This window comes from Triplophysa rosa, linkage group LG2 (genome assembly GCF_024868665.1).
Source record: "Triplophysa rosa linkage group LG2, Trosa_1v2, whole genome shotgun sequence".
Taxonomy (NCBI): domain Eukaryota; kingdom Metazoa; phylum Chordata; class Actinopteri; order Cypriniformes; family Nemacheilidae; genus Triplophysa; species Triplophysa rosa.
Window position 1 is genome coordinate 27,629,433 of NC_079891.1, and position 17,601 is coordinate 27,647,033.

A 17,601-nucleotide genomic window follows, 5' to 3' on the forward strand; every position below is an offset into this window, starting at 1 on the left:
GCAACAGCGCCCCCACAGGACAAAGTACAAACATTTTTATTGCTTTGCTTTATTGCTTTCAAAAATCGACAATGCATTTTAGTAAAGACAACAGTGTTTCTGTACACAGGTCAGTGAACCTTAATGTTTCTATAAAAAAGGCTTGTCTTTTAGAGTTAAACACATTATTATTAGTTCTGAGGTATAGACAGTCAGAAGAATTCTAACACATCCTCATTTAAATAGCTGAAAATTTGTGTCCGTAAGGCAGGACTGACGATCTTCAGAGATCTTTCAGTGCTTTGACACTACACTCATTTGTTCAAACACAAATTAGCTTTTTTTCTTAAGGCCAACACAAACTAATCCCTACACTGTCTTTTTCAGTTTTGTGATAGTGAGGAATCAGGTCTCGCATTTGTTTTTAACCCAGGGTAAACTGCTCCAGGTTCCACCGGTCGGAAGGTGGCAAGGTCACGAGGACGCCGAGCAGCGAAGGGTGGAGTACTGCCTTGTTTGACTGGAAGTGTTGTTGTACTGGTAAAGTTTTGAACAGCCAGCATGTTCTGATGATAATGCATTTGCTGAATAGAGGAAAAAGAGACAGTCCACATCATTATACTTCCCGTTTAATATTTAAAGAGGTGAACACACACCTTCGCATGGAAACATGCACAAAACAAAATCTGTGAAGGTCTGAGGGGAAATTTTACCTTTAACTCCTGGTTGGCCTTCTTGCTGAGCTGCATTAGAGGAGGTACATTGGAGATCTCTACAGATGCCTGAAGTAGACAAATAACATGTGGGCATGTGCACCAATCTGACACATGCAGAAGTGTTACCAACTTTCCGCTCCCTCTTTTGTTTTTACAAATGTCATATGTATAAATTAATCACAATGCATTTTTATTTGTTATAGCTTCTGCAATAAAACTAGTTCATGATTGTAAAAGGTGCTGAAATTACTTCGTTTTAGACTTGTTTCATATCTTGTTGCAACCAACAATTGTAGTGAGTGTATACCCTCTTCTCTGCACGGTATTCATCCCAGGCTACCCTGCGCTCTTCCTCACTGAGCTCCTCTTCCTCCCGGTGGTCCAACAATGAGTCATGCTGATGATAACTCACTATGAGATGCCCACAACTCTGCAGAAGCAGTACCAACACCTCATCCTGGTGGACAAGAGAAAGATAATAAACACACATGTATCGTTCCTACAGTGGACACAGCAGGTTCATGTATGCGTGTTTACCAAAGGTGCTTGTGTGTGTTTGCTGGGTTGTAGGTCTGGCTGAAAGCGGTAGAGCTCATTCAGCTCGCTGTGTGTGAAGTGTCTCTGAATCTGCTGGTGGTCCAGAACACGGGAGGACAAAGACTGCTTAGCAACCTGCCGCTCATAAATTTTCTGTTCCATGGTTCCCTACGTATAGAAAAAAACATTGTTCCGATTATCTCAGATTGTAATTATTTTTGTAAAAGTCTAACATAATAATCCATACAAAAATAATACAAAAAAGCAGAAAATTTATAAAAAATGTAAGTGTCTGTAATAGTAAAATATCTTATATTACTAGGCGTAATGATTTATTGATAAAATTAATGATTAAATTAAATTATGATTGTTTTGTAATGTTTTATTATTATATGTCTCTTTAATCCTACTGGTTGGTAACTTGCATCAACATATATAATGTTTTAATGTTTCATTTTGTGCTTTAAAAGCCTTAAAGGTCCAGTGTATGAAATTTAGCGGCATCTAGTGGTGAGGTTGCGAATCGCAACCAATGGCTCACTCCACCCCTCCCTTTCGAAGCACTACGGTGACTGACACAGAGCTAAGATGTTGTCACGTTTTTGCTTCTTTGCCGAAGGAGATGACATATTTACAAAACGCGCTCTGTAGAGCAGTTTGTCTGTTTAGGGCTACTTTAGAAATAACATGGGGATTTCCATGTAAGGGGACCAGCGGTGTATGTAGATAAAAATAGCTCATTCTAAGGTAATAATAACTTAACGCTTCATTTTGTAAGGTCTTTATACACCTCTGAAGACATAGTTATTGCATTTCTGTCAATAGATCCTCCAAAAAATTACACACTGAACCTTTAAGAATCTCTCACTTAGAGCTTTCTTGATTCTGTGTTAAAATTCTATGTTGTCAATTCTACAACAAAATAGATAATTCTTGAACAAAATATTGTGATACAATCACAATTGTGAGCTGTGTGCATCGTTACACTTCCAAAAATAATGAAAGATTGAAAAAATGTAATCAATATTAATTATTAAATATGATCAAATATTAAATAAAACACAAAATAGTAAATATAAAATACAAAACATGTAATGTAATCTGTGTATGATTAAACTAAATTATCCTTATTTAAGAATACTAGTAATTGCATGTATACCTGGGCCAGAAAACGGTAAACCGATACAGGTTTGTTTTGTCCAAAGCGATAGACTCTGAAGATGCTCTGGATATCATATGATGGATTCCAGCAAGCATCAAACACCACAACCCTGTTTGCAGCCACCAAATTGATCCCCAGAGATCCAGCACGAGTGGAGATCAGAAACAATCTCCCTCTGACAGAGAGAAACCAGCAGAGTCAAGGCGAGAGCACACTACACATCATCTACAACTTCAACTTTTTTAATTTCCTACTTTGGGTTTTTCCGGTTGTTGAACTCTTGAGCCCATCTCTTGCGAGCACAGGCGCTGGTTGTCCCATCCAAACGATAATAATCTTTATTTTTCACCCATGATTTCTTTCCTGTCAATATAAACACGAACATAAATATTATATCATATTCGCGGCAAATAAACAGACAGCAAATCTACAATTATATAAAAAACACTTCATGTGTACCTTTGTATGGGCACTCTTCTTTCCCGTTGGTCTCACTGGCATATTTCAGGAAATTCTCAATGAGATCCAGACAGATTAGAGACTGACTAAAAACCAGCCTAAAACACAACAAAGCAGCATTTGTGTGTCAGTGCTATTCTTGGCTTCATGAATCTTTTATTTCATTATACAATATAATATATAACAACTATCAAAGCAAAGCCTACAAAACAAGTGCTATTGATATTTCTCAAGTAAAATTTAACTAGGTGTAAATTCCTTACACTTTGTCCTCCAGTTCCTCTGCCCAGTGTAAAATCTCCAGTAGCAACTGTAATTTTCCAGAATGCTCAAGGACTTTTGCATCGGATTCTTTTAGAAATGGCAGATACCATTCGGCACATGGCCCGTTTACAGCACTCAACCCTGAACAATAGAAAAAAAGTTGTCTTAAAAAAGTAAATGTCTTAAAAACACAAAGACTGCTGGGTGGCAACAGCACAGTGTGGGTTTGTTTGTTTTTTACACTTTTTGATTTTAATTGGTAATATTTTCACTGTTTAACAACATACATTATTCTTGCATAGGGCAGGGGTTCTAAAGTTTCGGGGCCAGGGACCCCTTAAAGGTGAGACAATTCTCCCTTCAAATTAGAACAGTTATTAAGCATGATTTACCACAATTTGCATTGTATGTGTATTGTTTTTCCAACCTATCACTTCGGCCGTGTTTCATAGTGATAAATAAAAACATTCCTTGAATCATTTTAATACCTATGTGGTTTCAAAATGGTTTCTTTCAAAAAAGGCGATTTAAGTGTTCTAATAAAACAGCACAATTTTAATACTACGAACTGCACACCCCACTTTGAAAACCTCTGGCATAGGGTATATTTGCTCAGTTTTTTCTTTATACTATTATCTCTATGCGACTTTGTATCTTATTCGCAAATGCTTTGGAAAAAAAATACATAAGGCACCCTAAAATTGAAACGGAGAGAAAGTGACAGAGAGACCTAAGACACTGTGGTCATGTACAACATTTCTCACCTGGAGTTTCCATTGTGGATGAGTTGGTGACATCTGGCGGACTGACTGAATCAGTATCTCTCTCTTTTTCAGCCTTATTTATTGCCTCCCCCTCTGTATCTGTAGTCTTTGCCTCTTTACTGAAGGACAGAAAAAGTGTTAAAATAGCATGAAACCTAGTCCACATTACAACTACACAATAATTCTACTTCAAATTTCGTTTTGCTTTATTATTTAAAATCACACAACGTTATCATAATAAAACCAAATGACACTTTACTGAAAAGTTTAGTAAGCAAGCATGCATAAGTATATAAGACAATAGTGAACACTTACAGTATCTGATACTAAACACACAGTACCTTTGAGAACCATTCGATTCTCCAGAATGTTTCCCTACACTCGCACCCAGTGCCATGAAGTCTGTAGACGGCTCTTCCTCTTTCCTCTGCATCACGGACATATATTATCAGATTAAATTTCATGTAAAGGAGAAAAATGACTGAATGTTGGGATGTTTATCTAACCAATAAATGTGCACGAGTACCTTATTCTTGTTCAGATGAGCAAGTTTAAGACACCAGGGATGGGTCCATATCAAACTCAGAATATGAAGGTCCTGAAACAAACGGTTCACACCTTCTCCTTTGCCTACACACAGGTTAGAAAAGACAGGTGAGTCAGTCAGTGTTTGTGTGCTGTTAATCCAAAGATTCGCTGAGTGCATGTGCGATTCTAACCTGTGTATTTCTGCAGATAGTGTGCGTATAACTGACACTGCAAAGGTGTCATCCTGACTGACAGCACATACTCGCACTTGGGCGGCAGACAGGACTTTAAAACAAAGTAGTCTCGCCTCTGAAACACAAACAAACACGCAAAATATTAAACACAAGCTCTCACTCTCCTGAGCTTTCTTTGTACTTCTTTTTTTCTTACCTGTATAAATCCTGACAGCAGCTCATGGAGGACATGTGACCGGTTCTTCATGACTCTGACATCAGCAGGGGTGGAGTCTGCACACTGGCCATTCTGGATTGGATTAATGAAACGGTTCCGGAATTCACTTAGAGAACCCAGCAGGTTCTCTTTAATGAAGTTTACCATACAGTGATCTAGAACATGAGACATAACTTCAATTTCAGAATTGTGAAAATAACGACACCACCATTTACTTAAAGTAAAAAGTAAACCATATGCTTAAATCTTCAAACGGTTTACTTTTTGGTTATTAAAAATATGTAAAGGTTAAGAGTGATTTAAGACACCAGGGATGGGTCCATATCAAACTCAGAATATGAAGGTTAAGAGTGATTTACATTCAGACAGGTTGTTCTGAAGCGGTGTGCCAGTCAATATGATTCGTCTACGCGTGCGGATAGCACGCATGGCTTTTGAGATGCTGGATTCTGCATTCCTAAGGATATGACCTTCATCACACACCACCAAATCAGGACCTGACAAACAAATCAAACGCTTCAATTCATCTTGTTATTTCTGTTCACAGTATTTGAAGGTGGATTATTCAGATTAATTTACCAGGGTTCAGCAGCAAAGAGTGGATGGCCTCTCTATGTTTGCTGTATTTCACAGTATTGTATGTGAGATTCCGGAAAGCTTCGTACCCAATGATCATCACGCCACCATTGTGAAACCAGTCGTTCAACAGCTCAAGACGGACAGCCAAAGACTTTACTGTGGCCAGCTCTGTTACCTGTGTGTGAGGGACAAAATGTCATGATGAACAATAATACAAGTAAAATATTCTTAAAATCTACGGGGCAAGACATTTTAGTTTTTTTCTGTACAAAAAAATGTGTTATTTTGAAAAATAGAAATGGTTCATTTACCAATGTGCTTTCAGTTAACTTAAAATTTTATCCTAATTCACATTCATATTAATGAGTGACCGCAAAGGTCTTTGGTGGAAAGGTTTTGGCATAGTTAGTTATGTATCTAATATTCATGATAAAGTAAACTTCATCCAGATCATCACACAAAGTCAACTCTTCTAACCCTCAAAGTGTGGGGTCTCAAGCCCCTCTGCCATTTGTCAAACTCGCTCCTCCAGTTCAGCACCGTGTTGAGAGGACACACTACCAAAGCCCTCCTCAGAGGCAACCGTTTACAAGACAACACTGTGTGAAGGAACACAATAACCTGAAACACACACACACACACACACACGCAGTCAGACTGTCTTTGAACACTTTACAAGTATTCAAAAAAAAGAAAGAAATACAACCGCATGCCCTGTACCTGTAAGGTCTTGCCCAGTCCCATGCAGTGCGCCAGGATACAGCCAGAACCCGGAGATGACTTCACAGTCTGAACAGACTCACAACACGAGTCCCACAAAAACCGCACACCTAAAGCCACACAAAGAACACAAAAGAAGATATTTTGAGACATGTTTGGGGAGTCTATACAATGGAAGTCAGCTGTTTCGTTACGAACGTTTTAGTCGTTTCCTTTTAGAGTGAACTATCCCTTTAACGTCAACACCTAAAAGTATAGACCTCTCTCTCACCATCTCGCTGATGTGGCTTGAGTTTTCTCAGGAAGTGCATTTGAACCTCCACCGCAGGCTTGTGCGTTATATCATCTTGCTCTAAAACCAACGGGGTAAAGCTATGAGCTGGTTTCTCAGATACGAGAATGACCTAAAGCATGGTGACAAAAAACAACAGTGAAACAAAACAATTCAATTTACTCTGGTCATGTAAATTTAATTTAGTAGATACAATGTAACATTTACAGAACAGAATAGTCCCAGACAGTGTATTACCTCAGAGTCCGCTTCTTCTCGTTCTCTCCTCTCGTTTTCCAGCCTTTGTTTTTCTCTCTCTGCTAACCTTCTTCTGCGCTCCTCTTCTTCCTTCAGAGCGCTCTGGGTCTCCTGTGCCAGCTGATCCACCTCCAGAAGTCGCCTGATCTGCCTCCTACCATGAGGGGTGCTCCTCAAACATTCCTCAGTGACTATTGAAAGATCATTCTAACCATATCACAAAAAAACTTGTTCACTGAGGGGCCAACAAAGATAGCATGATTTATAGAGAATAGTATACACACATCAGGAGTGGTGGGCTCATCAGGACGGTTTGTCGGACTCTCACTATGAGTGGGGGTTTGTAACCTACAAAATAAATATTCACAGAGAAACATAAAGCTACAGTTCATGTCATTTCATTCTTATCATGTGTTCCGAGTTAAATGATAGGCAGTAGCTGAAAAGGTGCTTTTTTGGTAATGATTCATAGCCCATCTTTGTAAAAAACAGATGACTTACCCTGTTTCCTCATTCTCTGACTCACTGAGTTCCTCACTTAGGGCAGAGTCGCTTGATTCATCTGTGCTCACTAGGATTAAAATAAACCAAATTAAAATCAAACTGGGGCTTTATGTTTAAACGTTGCGTACACACAAAATAGGCAAAGAAACGTGCAAACACAACTTTCAGGGTTCGTACACATTTTTACCAATACATTTCCATGACTTCTCCATTACTTTCGAGGCAAAATTCATGACCCATAAACTCTGAGCCAATGTAGTTAGTCTCACCTCACTTCCGTCCCACAGCCTGACGTGCATGTCTAACTGTTTCGTCTATAAGTAATGATTCAGGCTTTCGTCGAATAACATCACATACGCTCTTTGCTTCGATATGTTTGACAAAGTTAGTTTTTTAAAATAAGGAGCCAGTCCAAACGTGCAAATATACGAACATTTACGTTCGCAGCATGCAAATCTGGCAGCTATCTTGCTGTCGGGAAACATACCAGGAAAAACTTGCCTTATATCTTCACACGACTTGTAATAGTGAGAATTAGCCACCTTTAGTGCCCACAATACCTTTGCAGTTAGGGCTTAGTTTCTTGACACAGCATCCGAAATGGTCCCTTGTTTGATGGAGGACTTAAGTGAAGCACCGCAGCTGGCTGTGGGTGTCACGGCGTTCCTCGGATTTAAAAACCCAGTGATGGGGTTCAAAGTTTCTTCGTGCGCAACAGCAGACTGGTGCTTCGCGCCTTTAGCGTGGCTACTTAACGCTGCCTCTCCCATGTTCGAAATGTCAAAAGAATTTGCAGAGTCGACATTTTGCACGTCCTGGATGATGATCTCTTTCAAGCCATATATTATACTTATCTGAATGAAGCCACACATTATTAAATCAGCATTTTCCTGGAATTTTCTAAATTTACATCCACAATTTATCAGAGACATTTACGTTTACGTTACGTTGCTGGCTGCAGCAAGGGCCCTCTCGCAGCGAGCACTCCCTCTGCTTTGCCTGTTCGCAAGATCGCCTGATTTACCAATTAGTTAAAATTAGCAATTAAACATATTTTATTTTTTACAGGTATTCTTTGGACAATTTCCATGACTTTTCCAAAACTTTTTTGGTTTATTCGTTTTCCAACACTTTTTCAGACCTGGAAAGTTCGATTTTAAAATTTCATAACTTTTCCAGGTTTTTCATGACCGTACGAACCCTGAACTTTCCACGAACATATCTCACTCATATGCACTTAGTAAAATAGTTAAAAATTCCGTTATCATTTATTTAACCTCATGTCATTCAAAACTGTTATCTGACTCTTTCTTCTGTGGAACACAAAAAATATATATTGAGACAAACCATACAATGGAAGTAAATGGAAGCCAATGTTGTTTGTTTGCCAACATTCTTCTGCAGAAGAAAGTAAGTCATACAACTAACCCTAGTTTAAAGGGTGAAATCTACGCAGTTTGATACATAAAGCCAATGGTCTGTCCACAGGAATTAAAAATAGAACTTGTGTAAAAAAAAGGGTAAATAAAAAAAACATTTCACTTGCCAATAAATGGATCTTGATTTTGTCTTTCTCTTTTGTTGGTGTTCTTTTCCCCTTGCTTATGTCCTTGTGCTTCTGCCTCTGGTATGTTAAGACCATGTCGTAGCAGTTTGTGTCGATGCCTCGACCCTGACTGTGAACCACTGGAATCTGAGCTATTGTATTCTGTAAAAATAAAAGATGTATATATATATATATATATATACATATATAACGATTAATCCATGAAGATCTATTAAGCACTGTTCGATGTTACTCATGCAAGTTTTTAAAGTAACTATCACTTAGAGTACAAATGACTATACATATACTTCATAAAAACCTTTTTTAGTTTAATCAGCTACACAGAATTAAGGGATGCTTCTTAAAAAAGAGCTTAAGTTGAAAAAGATCTCTAGGTCTTGTTCGCCAAGGTTTCAGTGATGACCTTCACTCACCTTCATCAGCCGTGGTCTCAGGCGTCCCTCTCGTACTCTTTTGCTCTCCTTTCTCGCTCTCTGACTGTTCATCAGAGTTGCTGTCCAGCTCAGAAGATGAGGAGAGATTAGCTCTGATTTGAGCCAGCAGGATCTTTTTTGCAATTCTTTATAGAATAAATGATAGAAAGAGGCAGGATAGTAAAAACAGAGTGAGAGAGAAAGCAAGACAGAAAGAAAAAAAGAATCAAAATGTAAGATGAGACTAATTCAGATATACTAAATTATATCTTCTCCAATTTACACTTATATTTAACAAATACCATTATTTTTTATTTGGATATTTCTAATCTTGTTCAGTATTTTATGTCTTTAAAAACATGAAAAATAAACAATATCAGGTCATTCCACGGTGCACTCCATTGGTCTGAAATTACCCAATAATTTTGCTTAATGAATGTAAAAACTATTAGAAAAGTAAATCTGAATATATGAAAGGCTATCAGGAAATGGAAGCAAGGAATTAAAGGCAAACACTGTAGAGTTCAGTTTAAAGGGGTAGGTACCCCATACATCTAAAGTCTGTTATTTGCTCACCCTCCAACCTGTATGACTTTCTTCTGCAAAGCACAAAAGAAGATATCTTGACGAATGTTGGTCACCGAACAACAGCAGTACCTTCTATTGTATGGCCACAAACCCAAAAGTCAATGGGTACCGCCATGGCTCGGTAACCAACATTCTTCGAATTTCATCTTTTGTGATCTGCAGAAGACAGTAATTCAGGATTGAAAAGACAAGAGGATGAGTAAATGATGACATAATTTTCACTTTTTGGTTACCCACCTCTTTAAACTGAGTGAGCACCTCTGATAACCACAGATTTAATCTGCCAGCACAAACACAAACATACAAATGCACGGAGGCGACTGTTTGGGGTAAAAATGTTTATTACAACTACAATCGTATACAATTTTTTTAGAGTTTTGTACATTCCCTTTTGTTCGCATATCCAAATTATGCATGCTTTAGTCTTTTGAAAACAACCTTAAAGGGAAGTGTTTTTTGCATATTTTTTTAAAATAATAAATAATATCAAATAAAGGAAATGTCCATGTAATACTTGTGACACAAAATACTTTTGTGATTGTTTGTCCATTTACAAAGTTTCACCGTACAGGAGAACAGGAAAACTAAAATAAATAGGAAAAAGCAGTTTGACAGAAAGGTGAGAAAACAGCAGGGGGGTGACATATTAACACAAGCATGTTACTTCAGGTTAGGCAGGGTTCCCACTTTTTCTGCCAAGAGATTTTATTTGGCCCAGATTATTAATATTAAAACAACTCATCAAGAGCCTGCTGTTGGTTGCCACAGAAACTTACATTTTCAGTTGCTTTTAACAGGTTCGAGTAAATTACAGGTGATTTACCCATTGAGGTATTTTGGTTATTGGCATGGTTAGAGATGCACAGCTAATGTGCGTTAGATGTTCACGTTCTTCGAGATTCTCCAAACACACAAATCAACATCTAGCCAACATTAGTTGCAATAAATAATTTGTTACTCGAATGTTCTATTTATCTTAAGTTACCACAACTTTTATGAAGTCTAGCAGCATTTTTACCTGGAAGATTCTGATCACTCATATTTGAAGTTGACTAGGTAGAGCTCAACTGTGCGTGAAGATGACGAGAGAGCAAAGACCGAGTTTGGTCCGTGACAATACAAAGCAAGACAAAATGTAAATGGACAGTCAACTTGTTTTATGTAAATATCAAAGTTAACGAAACCTCATTGGAACTGACCCTAATTTCAAATTCGGATTTGTCCTGTTTGTTCTTCATTGTTGTTTTTTTAATGAAAGACGAAAGCCTTGTTACCAACACAGAGATACAGTTCATAGTATGTAACATTACATTTTTTCCATCACTGTAAGTTTCCACGTGTTTTCAACTACTGGACAAACGTATTGCACAATTCAATGTTTTCCAGGTTTTCCAGGATGCGTGGGAACCCTGTTAAGCTGTAGAACAGAGACAAAACAGAGGAAGAAACAGAAAGAGAGAAAGAATAAATAAGATTTGAGTGCCTCTCTTCAACAGCCATGTATATCAAACACAAAACCAAACAGATGTCTAAAATGAGATTGAAAACTATACTCTTCTTTAGCGAAACCTCCAAACAAACACTGTTTTAAACCCCTGACTACGTACACAAAATTCTGTTTGGAACGCTTAAAGTCTGCATGTTGGGACTAACACAACATCACTGCCACCTGCTGCTACTCTATGAACACCTGAGTTTAAAAATGGGAGGAATTGTTATGGGTCTGGAAAAGGAGATTTGGGTTCATTTGACCAGTTACATTTTATTTATAAGGACAGTAAAGAGTAGAGATTAGAGAAGGAAATGAATTGGGACTGGGAAATGAACCAGACTCAAACAAGGGCACAAAACTGTTCAAGACACAATGCACTAACCACTAGGCCATGGCACAACCTAAGTTTTTGCTCTTAAGCACCATTTCAAAAACATCCACCTGCGCTAGTCAATATACCCTTGCTTTAAATTTCCCATCCAAGAAATCCATCATCTCAGATTACAATCTTTGCTCGCCTTTCTGCCAATTCTGCCAAAGACCCATTTCAGAGGATGTCAAATGGAAAGTACAGAAACGATCCATTTCTAAACAAATGCAACATTTTTAAACTTTTAATCGTAGAAAATACATGCTTCCGTCACAAAACTGTTCTGCTAAACAAGAGCAAACAATAGCGTTCAAAACATGCGTTTTAACAAATACTGCTTCCCTCTCTGTCTGCAACATTGTGTTCCACCAACAATGACATTTCACTGCCAAAAACGATGTTATGTTATGTGAAACTACTGTAACACCTACCGTTAGCAAACCACACAGCCTTTGTTCTGACTCACCGAAAACATTACATCGTGAGAATCAGGAAGCTGATCCCTAAAACACAAACACACACAAGAAGTTGGCTGTCTTACTGAACACAGGATCCAACAGATCCGAACACAGTTGCAGACTCTTTCTACACTCTTAAAAGCTTTTTTTTTAGCTGCACAGACAGAACAGAGACAGTTAAGCTTTCAGGTATTATGCAATGGTCTATGTCAGAGGAGTAAAACTCTCTGAAACGGAGGTGATTCACTGACATCCATTTGCAAGTTTTCTGTAAATGGCCGATGTGTTTGTAGTGATGTTAACACATATTGTGTTACAAGCCCTGTCTGGTGGTGATGCATGTTGATGTATGCAACATGCTTTTTAATGAGGGTCGGGTCAATACTCTTTCAGTGGGATTTGGCAGGCCAGTGGAGTCCGGTGGAGAAGACCTGTGTTGGGACAATGTGTGTGTGGCCCTGTTGCAGACAGAATCGTACCTATTTTCTAAATCATCATCGTCCACAGACAATGAAGGAGCCGGCTGGATGTCCATCTCATCACCTAGCAAGAGCAAGAACATAAATAAGTAAACCAATTTCTTGTGTAATGACAAGAAACAGCATATTCGATTAAAAGTAGGACTGGACTTGATTTTATCCTTTCAGAAATTATATTAAAAATATATAAAAGGTGGCTGAGGATCTCACCGGAAGACTGTTGAAAATTTCCAGAGCCAAGCAACGTGACGCCCTCTGTCAGCGGTTTGATCCTCTGATCATCCGAGTCACTGCTTTGCCCGCTCTCCAATTCCTGTCCCCCAACTTCACTTGAAGAACTCCCACCTTGTTCTGTCATCCTGGCGACTTTGCGAGCTCTTCCCCTGGTCATTCTGGCCGCTGACCCCTGGTCCTGAGAGCCCCTCCTCGAAGATGCGGAAGAGGATGAAGACGACGACGACGATGATCTATCTTTGAGGTTTCGCTTACGAGAGCTTCTGTCCGGAGGCGTGGTTTTCACCAGCCCAAAGAGCCGCTGCTTCCTGACTTGTTGGTTTCCCTCATCCCCGTCCCCGCTGTTACCCACCGGACCCTCCTCCTCACTGTTCCCCATAGCAGCCGCGGTCTGAAGAAGCACTTCAGGCACCTCATCCGAATCATCTTCGGCTAGACCAGCATGCTCAGCCGCTGGGCTCGCAGTGGTGCGCCGACGGCGCGGTGTGGTTTTCACACGTGGGGAACGTTTATTGTCCTCTGCTAATGACAAACTTTTTGTGTCAGTCTTTTCTCCTTCACTGTCGCCTTCACTGTCGCCCTCACTGTCGAATTCATTGTCGCACTCATTGTCGCACTCATTGTCGCCCTCTTCAGCATCATTACCACAGTAAGTCTCCACCACTTCTTCCTCAATCATTACCTCGATCTCCACCCTATTGTCCTCCACCTCTGCCCCACATTTCTCCAGTTCTCCATCTGTTATGCTGCTCTCTGTCTTCTGTCTTTCAGGTGATGGTGGGATGGATTGAGAGGTGGAGCTGATAGCTCCTGTGCAGACTGGTACAGGAGTGAGTTTTAGCACTAGCTCTTTAGTGAGAGCAGAGTTCTGTGACGGCATTGACTTTCTCCGTTTTGCCTTCCCTTTTGGCTTATTAGTTTCTACAGCACCGGTCAGCTCATGGTCCAGGGCATCCTACAATTACAGAATAAGACATTTTAAGAAACATCCTCCTTTACAAACTTCAAAATTTCAAATCGTATCTCTGTTATAATACATGTTTGGCAATGAAAGATAATATATTATGTGATATCATATAAACAGCCAAAATTAAGAGACCATTCCAAATTTTCATTTAATCAACTTTTCTAGATGTATTGTGGCCGTTCTAGTCCAGTGTTTGTTGAATTTCAACTAAATCAAACCTCAGGAGTGACAAAGTCATTCAACAGCAATGTGAAAGACTGATTGCATGAGAAGACACATGAAAACTGTGATAAAAATTGAGGATATCACTTAAAATTATAATTTTTGAACTTTTCCTAAATACATGTACAAATATTACTGTTGTATTGCTTTAAAGTGAATGTGAACTTGTTTTCTTTGCAGCTTGTTTTCTTGTTTTTACAGTAAATAGTTATTTTGACCTCTTTATCCAGACCAAAAATTTGAGGGAAACATAGTAAGTAGTTCACAGAATGAAACAAAAATGATAATTTTACCAAAACACAAACCGAAAAATATTAAATTCAGAAAAGCTGAAAATAGTTTTGAAATGGTCTTTTAACTTTTTTCCACAGCTGTGTATATATATATATATATGCTATATTTAGTTTATTATTATATTATTACTAAGTCAAGTTATTACTAATCAATTGAAAACAAATCTCTTGCACATTCCTGATGATGGTACAGAAACACACAGAAAGTAAAAAAAGACTACAATTTAAGAGGTAGATTGAAATCCATGATAAAAAAATGTAACATCTTTTTTTACTCTATACCTGTAATGCAATGTTGGCTACTTGTAGATCATCCAAGACAGCACGAAACATCCTTAGCTGCCCAATTCTCCTTTCTTCCTCCCCTGCTCCACTTGGAACGATTGCCTTGAAAGAGTGGTTCAGAGATGAAGTAACTTCTACAAACCGTTGCATTCGTTGGTAAAGGCCTGCAGAGGGCACCGGGCCTCCTCCCAGCTTCATCATAAAGGGTGCTCCGCGATCACCCTTTGCTTTTCCTCGAACTGAGCTTGGTTTTTGAGCCTGTTCTAAGTTGTCCAGAACCGAGTCGCAGGCCAACACCAGTTCCACCAATGGCTCAGGACTGCACACATAACAGTACCATTTCCTTTCTTCTTCTAGGATGCTGGACAGCTCCTTCCTCCCCAGGTTACGCAGCACACATTTCTTACAGAAGGCATTGCTGCAGTAATCGCAGCCAATCAGACTGCCTCCTTCTGCACACCACCTGAATAAAGGACAAATAACACCCTATATAGACTTTCAAAGACATCTATACGACAATAAGCTTAACTCATGGCATAAAACCATCCCTACATAAAATAACACAAACACCAAAAGTTCAATCTAACACATTTGCTCTGATAAACTCTGCACTCGTGTACCTGCATTGCTCGTCCATCCCCTCCGAATCCTTGCTGATGTCGTCACTCATATAATACTTAAAACAACTCTAGAAAGCAAAGCAAGCAGATTCTTCTAAAACACTGCAGCACTACAGACACACCGTTGTCAATTAAATACGCAAATCACTCATATATACGTACCTTGCAGATCAGCACGCTAAGCATAGGGTGCCTATAGACTGAGTCACGCTGGTAAGGATTCACCTGCTGACCACACGCAGAGCAGTTTACCCTCTCATTCTCGTATCCTGACACAAACACAGGTTAATACAGTTTGCATCACATACCCTGACACGCACACAGCTAAATAAAGCATCACAGATGGTCCATAAGCAAATGGAGAGACACTGACAATCTTATAATAATCTGCTGCAAAAAGAAGTTTTCAAAGAACAATGGAACTATTCACATTTTCACATGTAGCTTCAATGTATTAAGTGTTTGTATTAAATTCAAGGTTAGCTGATAAAAGATTCTGAGTAAAAGAATTCTTTGTGTCATGTGTTTTATAAAGGTGGTCTTTTGAGACTGGGTGGTTGGGAACGCTCTGACTGTACTTGAGGTTAGATGATTAGATTTCTTTCCTAGAATGTCTTCTAAGACAGAAAGCTTTTTGAAACGTCACACTCTGTTTGAAAATAAAGTGAAATAAATTAGATTTTTATTAACTTCTTTTCTCACCTTTCCGACTGTCAGGACGCTGCTTTTGAACTCGTCTGCTGCGAAATTCCGGGCCGCGAAAATCATCGCGGCCTTCATTTCCCACAGGCTCCGGCAGCACAAACACCGTTCCTGGGTCAAATGATCAGAAATTCAAAACTTCAGTTTATGTAAACCTAGGACACACGCTAAACAGATCTATGTACATTTCTCACCAGACAAAATGTGTACATGCTAGTTCATTCTATATTTTGTATAATTTCAACATGCAGCTACCAATAACATTCTAGCATTCTCTCAGCCCTTATGTTTTCATCTACATAACTTGAAATTAGCACAAAAAATACAGTTTGTGGGTACCAACTGGGCCTGCCTATCCAAATCCAGTTTCTCAGAATAATTAAAAACCAAAACAAGGCAATAATCCTCAATGCAAAACATTATAAAGTACATATACTGTAAAAGTGATGTTACTGATTACTCAATCAGAGATATGCACAACAATAGGGCGGGGGCAGAACCTTTGGGAAGGAAATTGGTGTCATGGTCATTGGAGTGAACAGATATCAAATCCTCTGCTCCACTCTCAGACGAAGCATCGGACTCATTCATCCCACTGTGTTTTGTGACAACAGTCGGTTTCCTGTGGGAGCAGAAATTGAAATACTTCAAAGTCTTCACCAAGCACAAAATGGAATCTTAAGCATCACTGTTCGGGTCAAACCTTCTTGAACGACCTAAGTATGACAGTCCTGCTGTCGAGGAGCCGTGGGCCTGCAAAACAAACAACATTACATACAAGAACAGCTCTGGAAATTGTGTATTAAGTATGATCCTACCTCTCATCCCCTGACATAGGTTATAAAGGAATTACTGACTTAATTCAAAACGATAAATGTATGTAATGTACTGGCAAGACCATCTCTACCTCCTCAGCAGCATGGGCTTTGGCTTTCATCTCCAGGTACTCTTTGGCCACAGTTCCTGTCAATGAGACCAAAAGATCAAGTTGTAGGAAATGTTCGGTCCGGCTTACACAAAGAATCACTTGTATTGCAGGCCATGCTTACCATTCCAATGTCCGGGTAAAGTAGGTTCATCCTTGCCTTCTGTTGCACTTTCCAGGTACTCATGGAGTTTCCCAATAAGCTCACCGAGTTTACTGCCTGCGCCAGCCACAGGCCCGGGTCTGAGGAGACAAGACACAGCTGTCTCCATGGCAGCCGTATCCTAATTTCGTCTGTTACCATGCATGCAAGTGCACTCAACAGGCATTTAACATATATACCCGAACTACACACAACCACACATCATTCCTGTTTGAGAGGAGCACCTCTGGATTTAAACATGAATAACACGACTGTCTTCCTAAATCGTGATCTCATTCTTTGTTTGGTTTGTGTTGCTAGACTTGCAACGAAAAAGTCAAAACACAATCAAACATTCGTTTCTATAACAAGAAATACCAATGCTTAAATGTATTCAACGACATGATTTGAGGTTATTTATTTTATGTGAAAAAATGTACATAAATACCAAGGAAGATTAGCACGGCTTAACGTCAAGTTACCTGAGGACCTCGGCCGACATGATCGCCCTTCAACACGGCGCTTTATCTCCGCGCCGAGCTTCTTTCACAACTAAACTACTGGCGCTGTAACGTTTCACAGTTATCGGCGCAAAACTCATATTTATCGTCACGCACAAGCTTAATCAGTTTTGCCCGCCATCTTCCCAGAGGAACTTGCGCGAGACAGCTTAAAATGGCGCACCGGAAACG

The 17,601-nt window shown here is 39.3% G+C and overlaps 1 protein-coding gene across 2 annotated transcripts; it reads right to left on the reverse strand.

Annotated features, from left to right (window-relative positions):
- Window positions 1-53: 53 nt before the first annotated feature.
- Window positions 54-17,585, reverse strand: LOC130548668 (transcriptional regulator ATRX-like). Of its 2 annotated transcripts, none has more exons than XM_057325594.1 (34): window positions 17,392-17,585; window positions 16,892-17,010; window positions 16,750-16,805; window positions 16,546-16,595; window positions 16,343-16,464; window positions 15,843-15,953; window positions 15,303-15,409; window positions 15,141-15,208; window positions 14,518-14,983; window positions 12,730-13,708; window positions 12,520-12,583; window positions 9,133-9,278; window positions 8,699-8,860; window positions 7,150-7,219; window positions 6,933-6,996; window positions 6,649-6,855; window positions 6,391-6,523; window positions 6,120-6,229; window positions 5,877-6,020; window positions 5,400-5,574; window positions 5,180-5,317; window positions 4,800-4,975; window positions 4,601-4,718; window positions 4,408-4,511; window positions 4,223-4,308; window positions 3,882-4,000; window positions 3,117-3,258; window positions 2,854-2,951; window positions 2,649-2,757; window positions 2,392-2,569; window positions 1,233-1,400; window positions 1,003-1,152; window positions 693-761; window positions 54-563 (listed from the first exon to the last, which is right to left on the reverse strand). In XM_057325594.1, the coding sequence occupies exons 1-34, from the start codon at window positions 17,409-17,411 to the stop codon at window positions 363-365; spliced, it is 5,229 nt and encodes a 1,742-aa protein (XP_057181577.1). In that variant the 5' UTR covers window positions 17,412-17,585; the 3' UTR covers window positions 54-362. The 2 variants fall into 2 exon arrangements, 1 of the variants encoding a protein (XP_057181577.1); XR_008962077.1 differs by having other exon boundaries at window positions 548-563; window positions 946-1,152.
- Window positions 17,586-17,601: the final 16 nt, after the last annotated feature.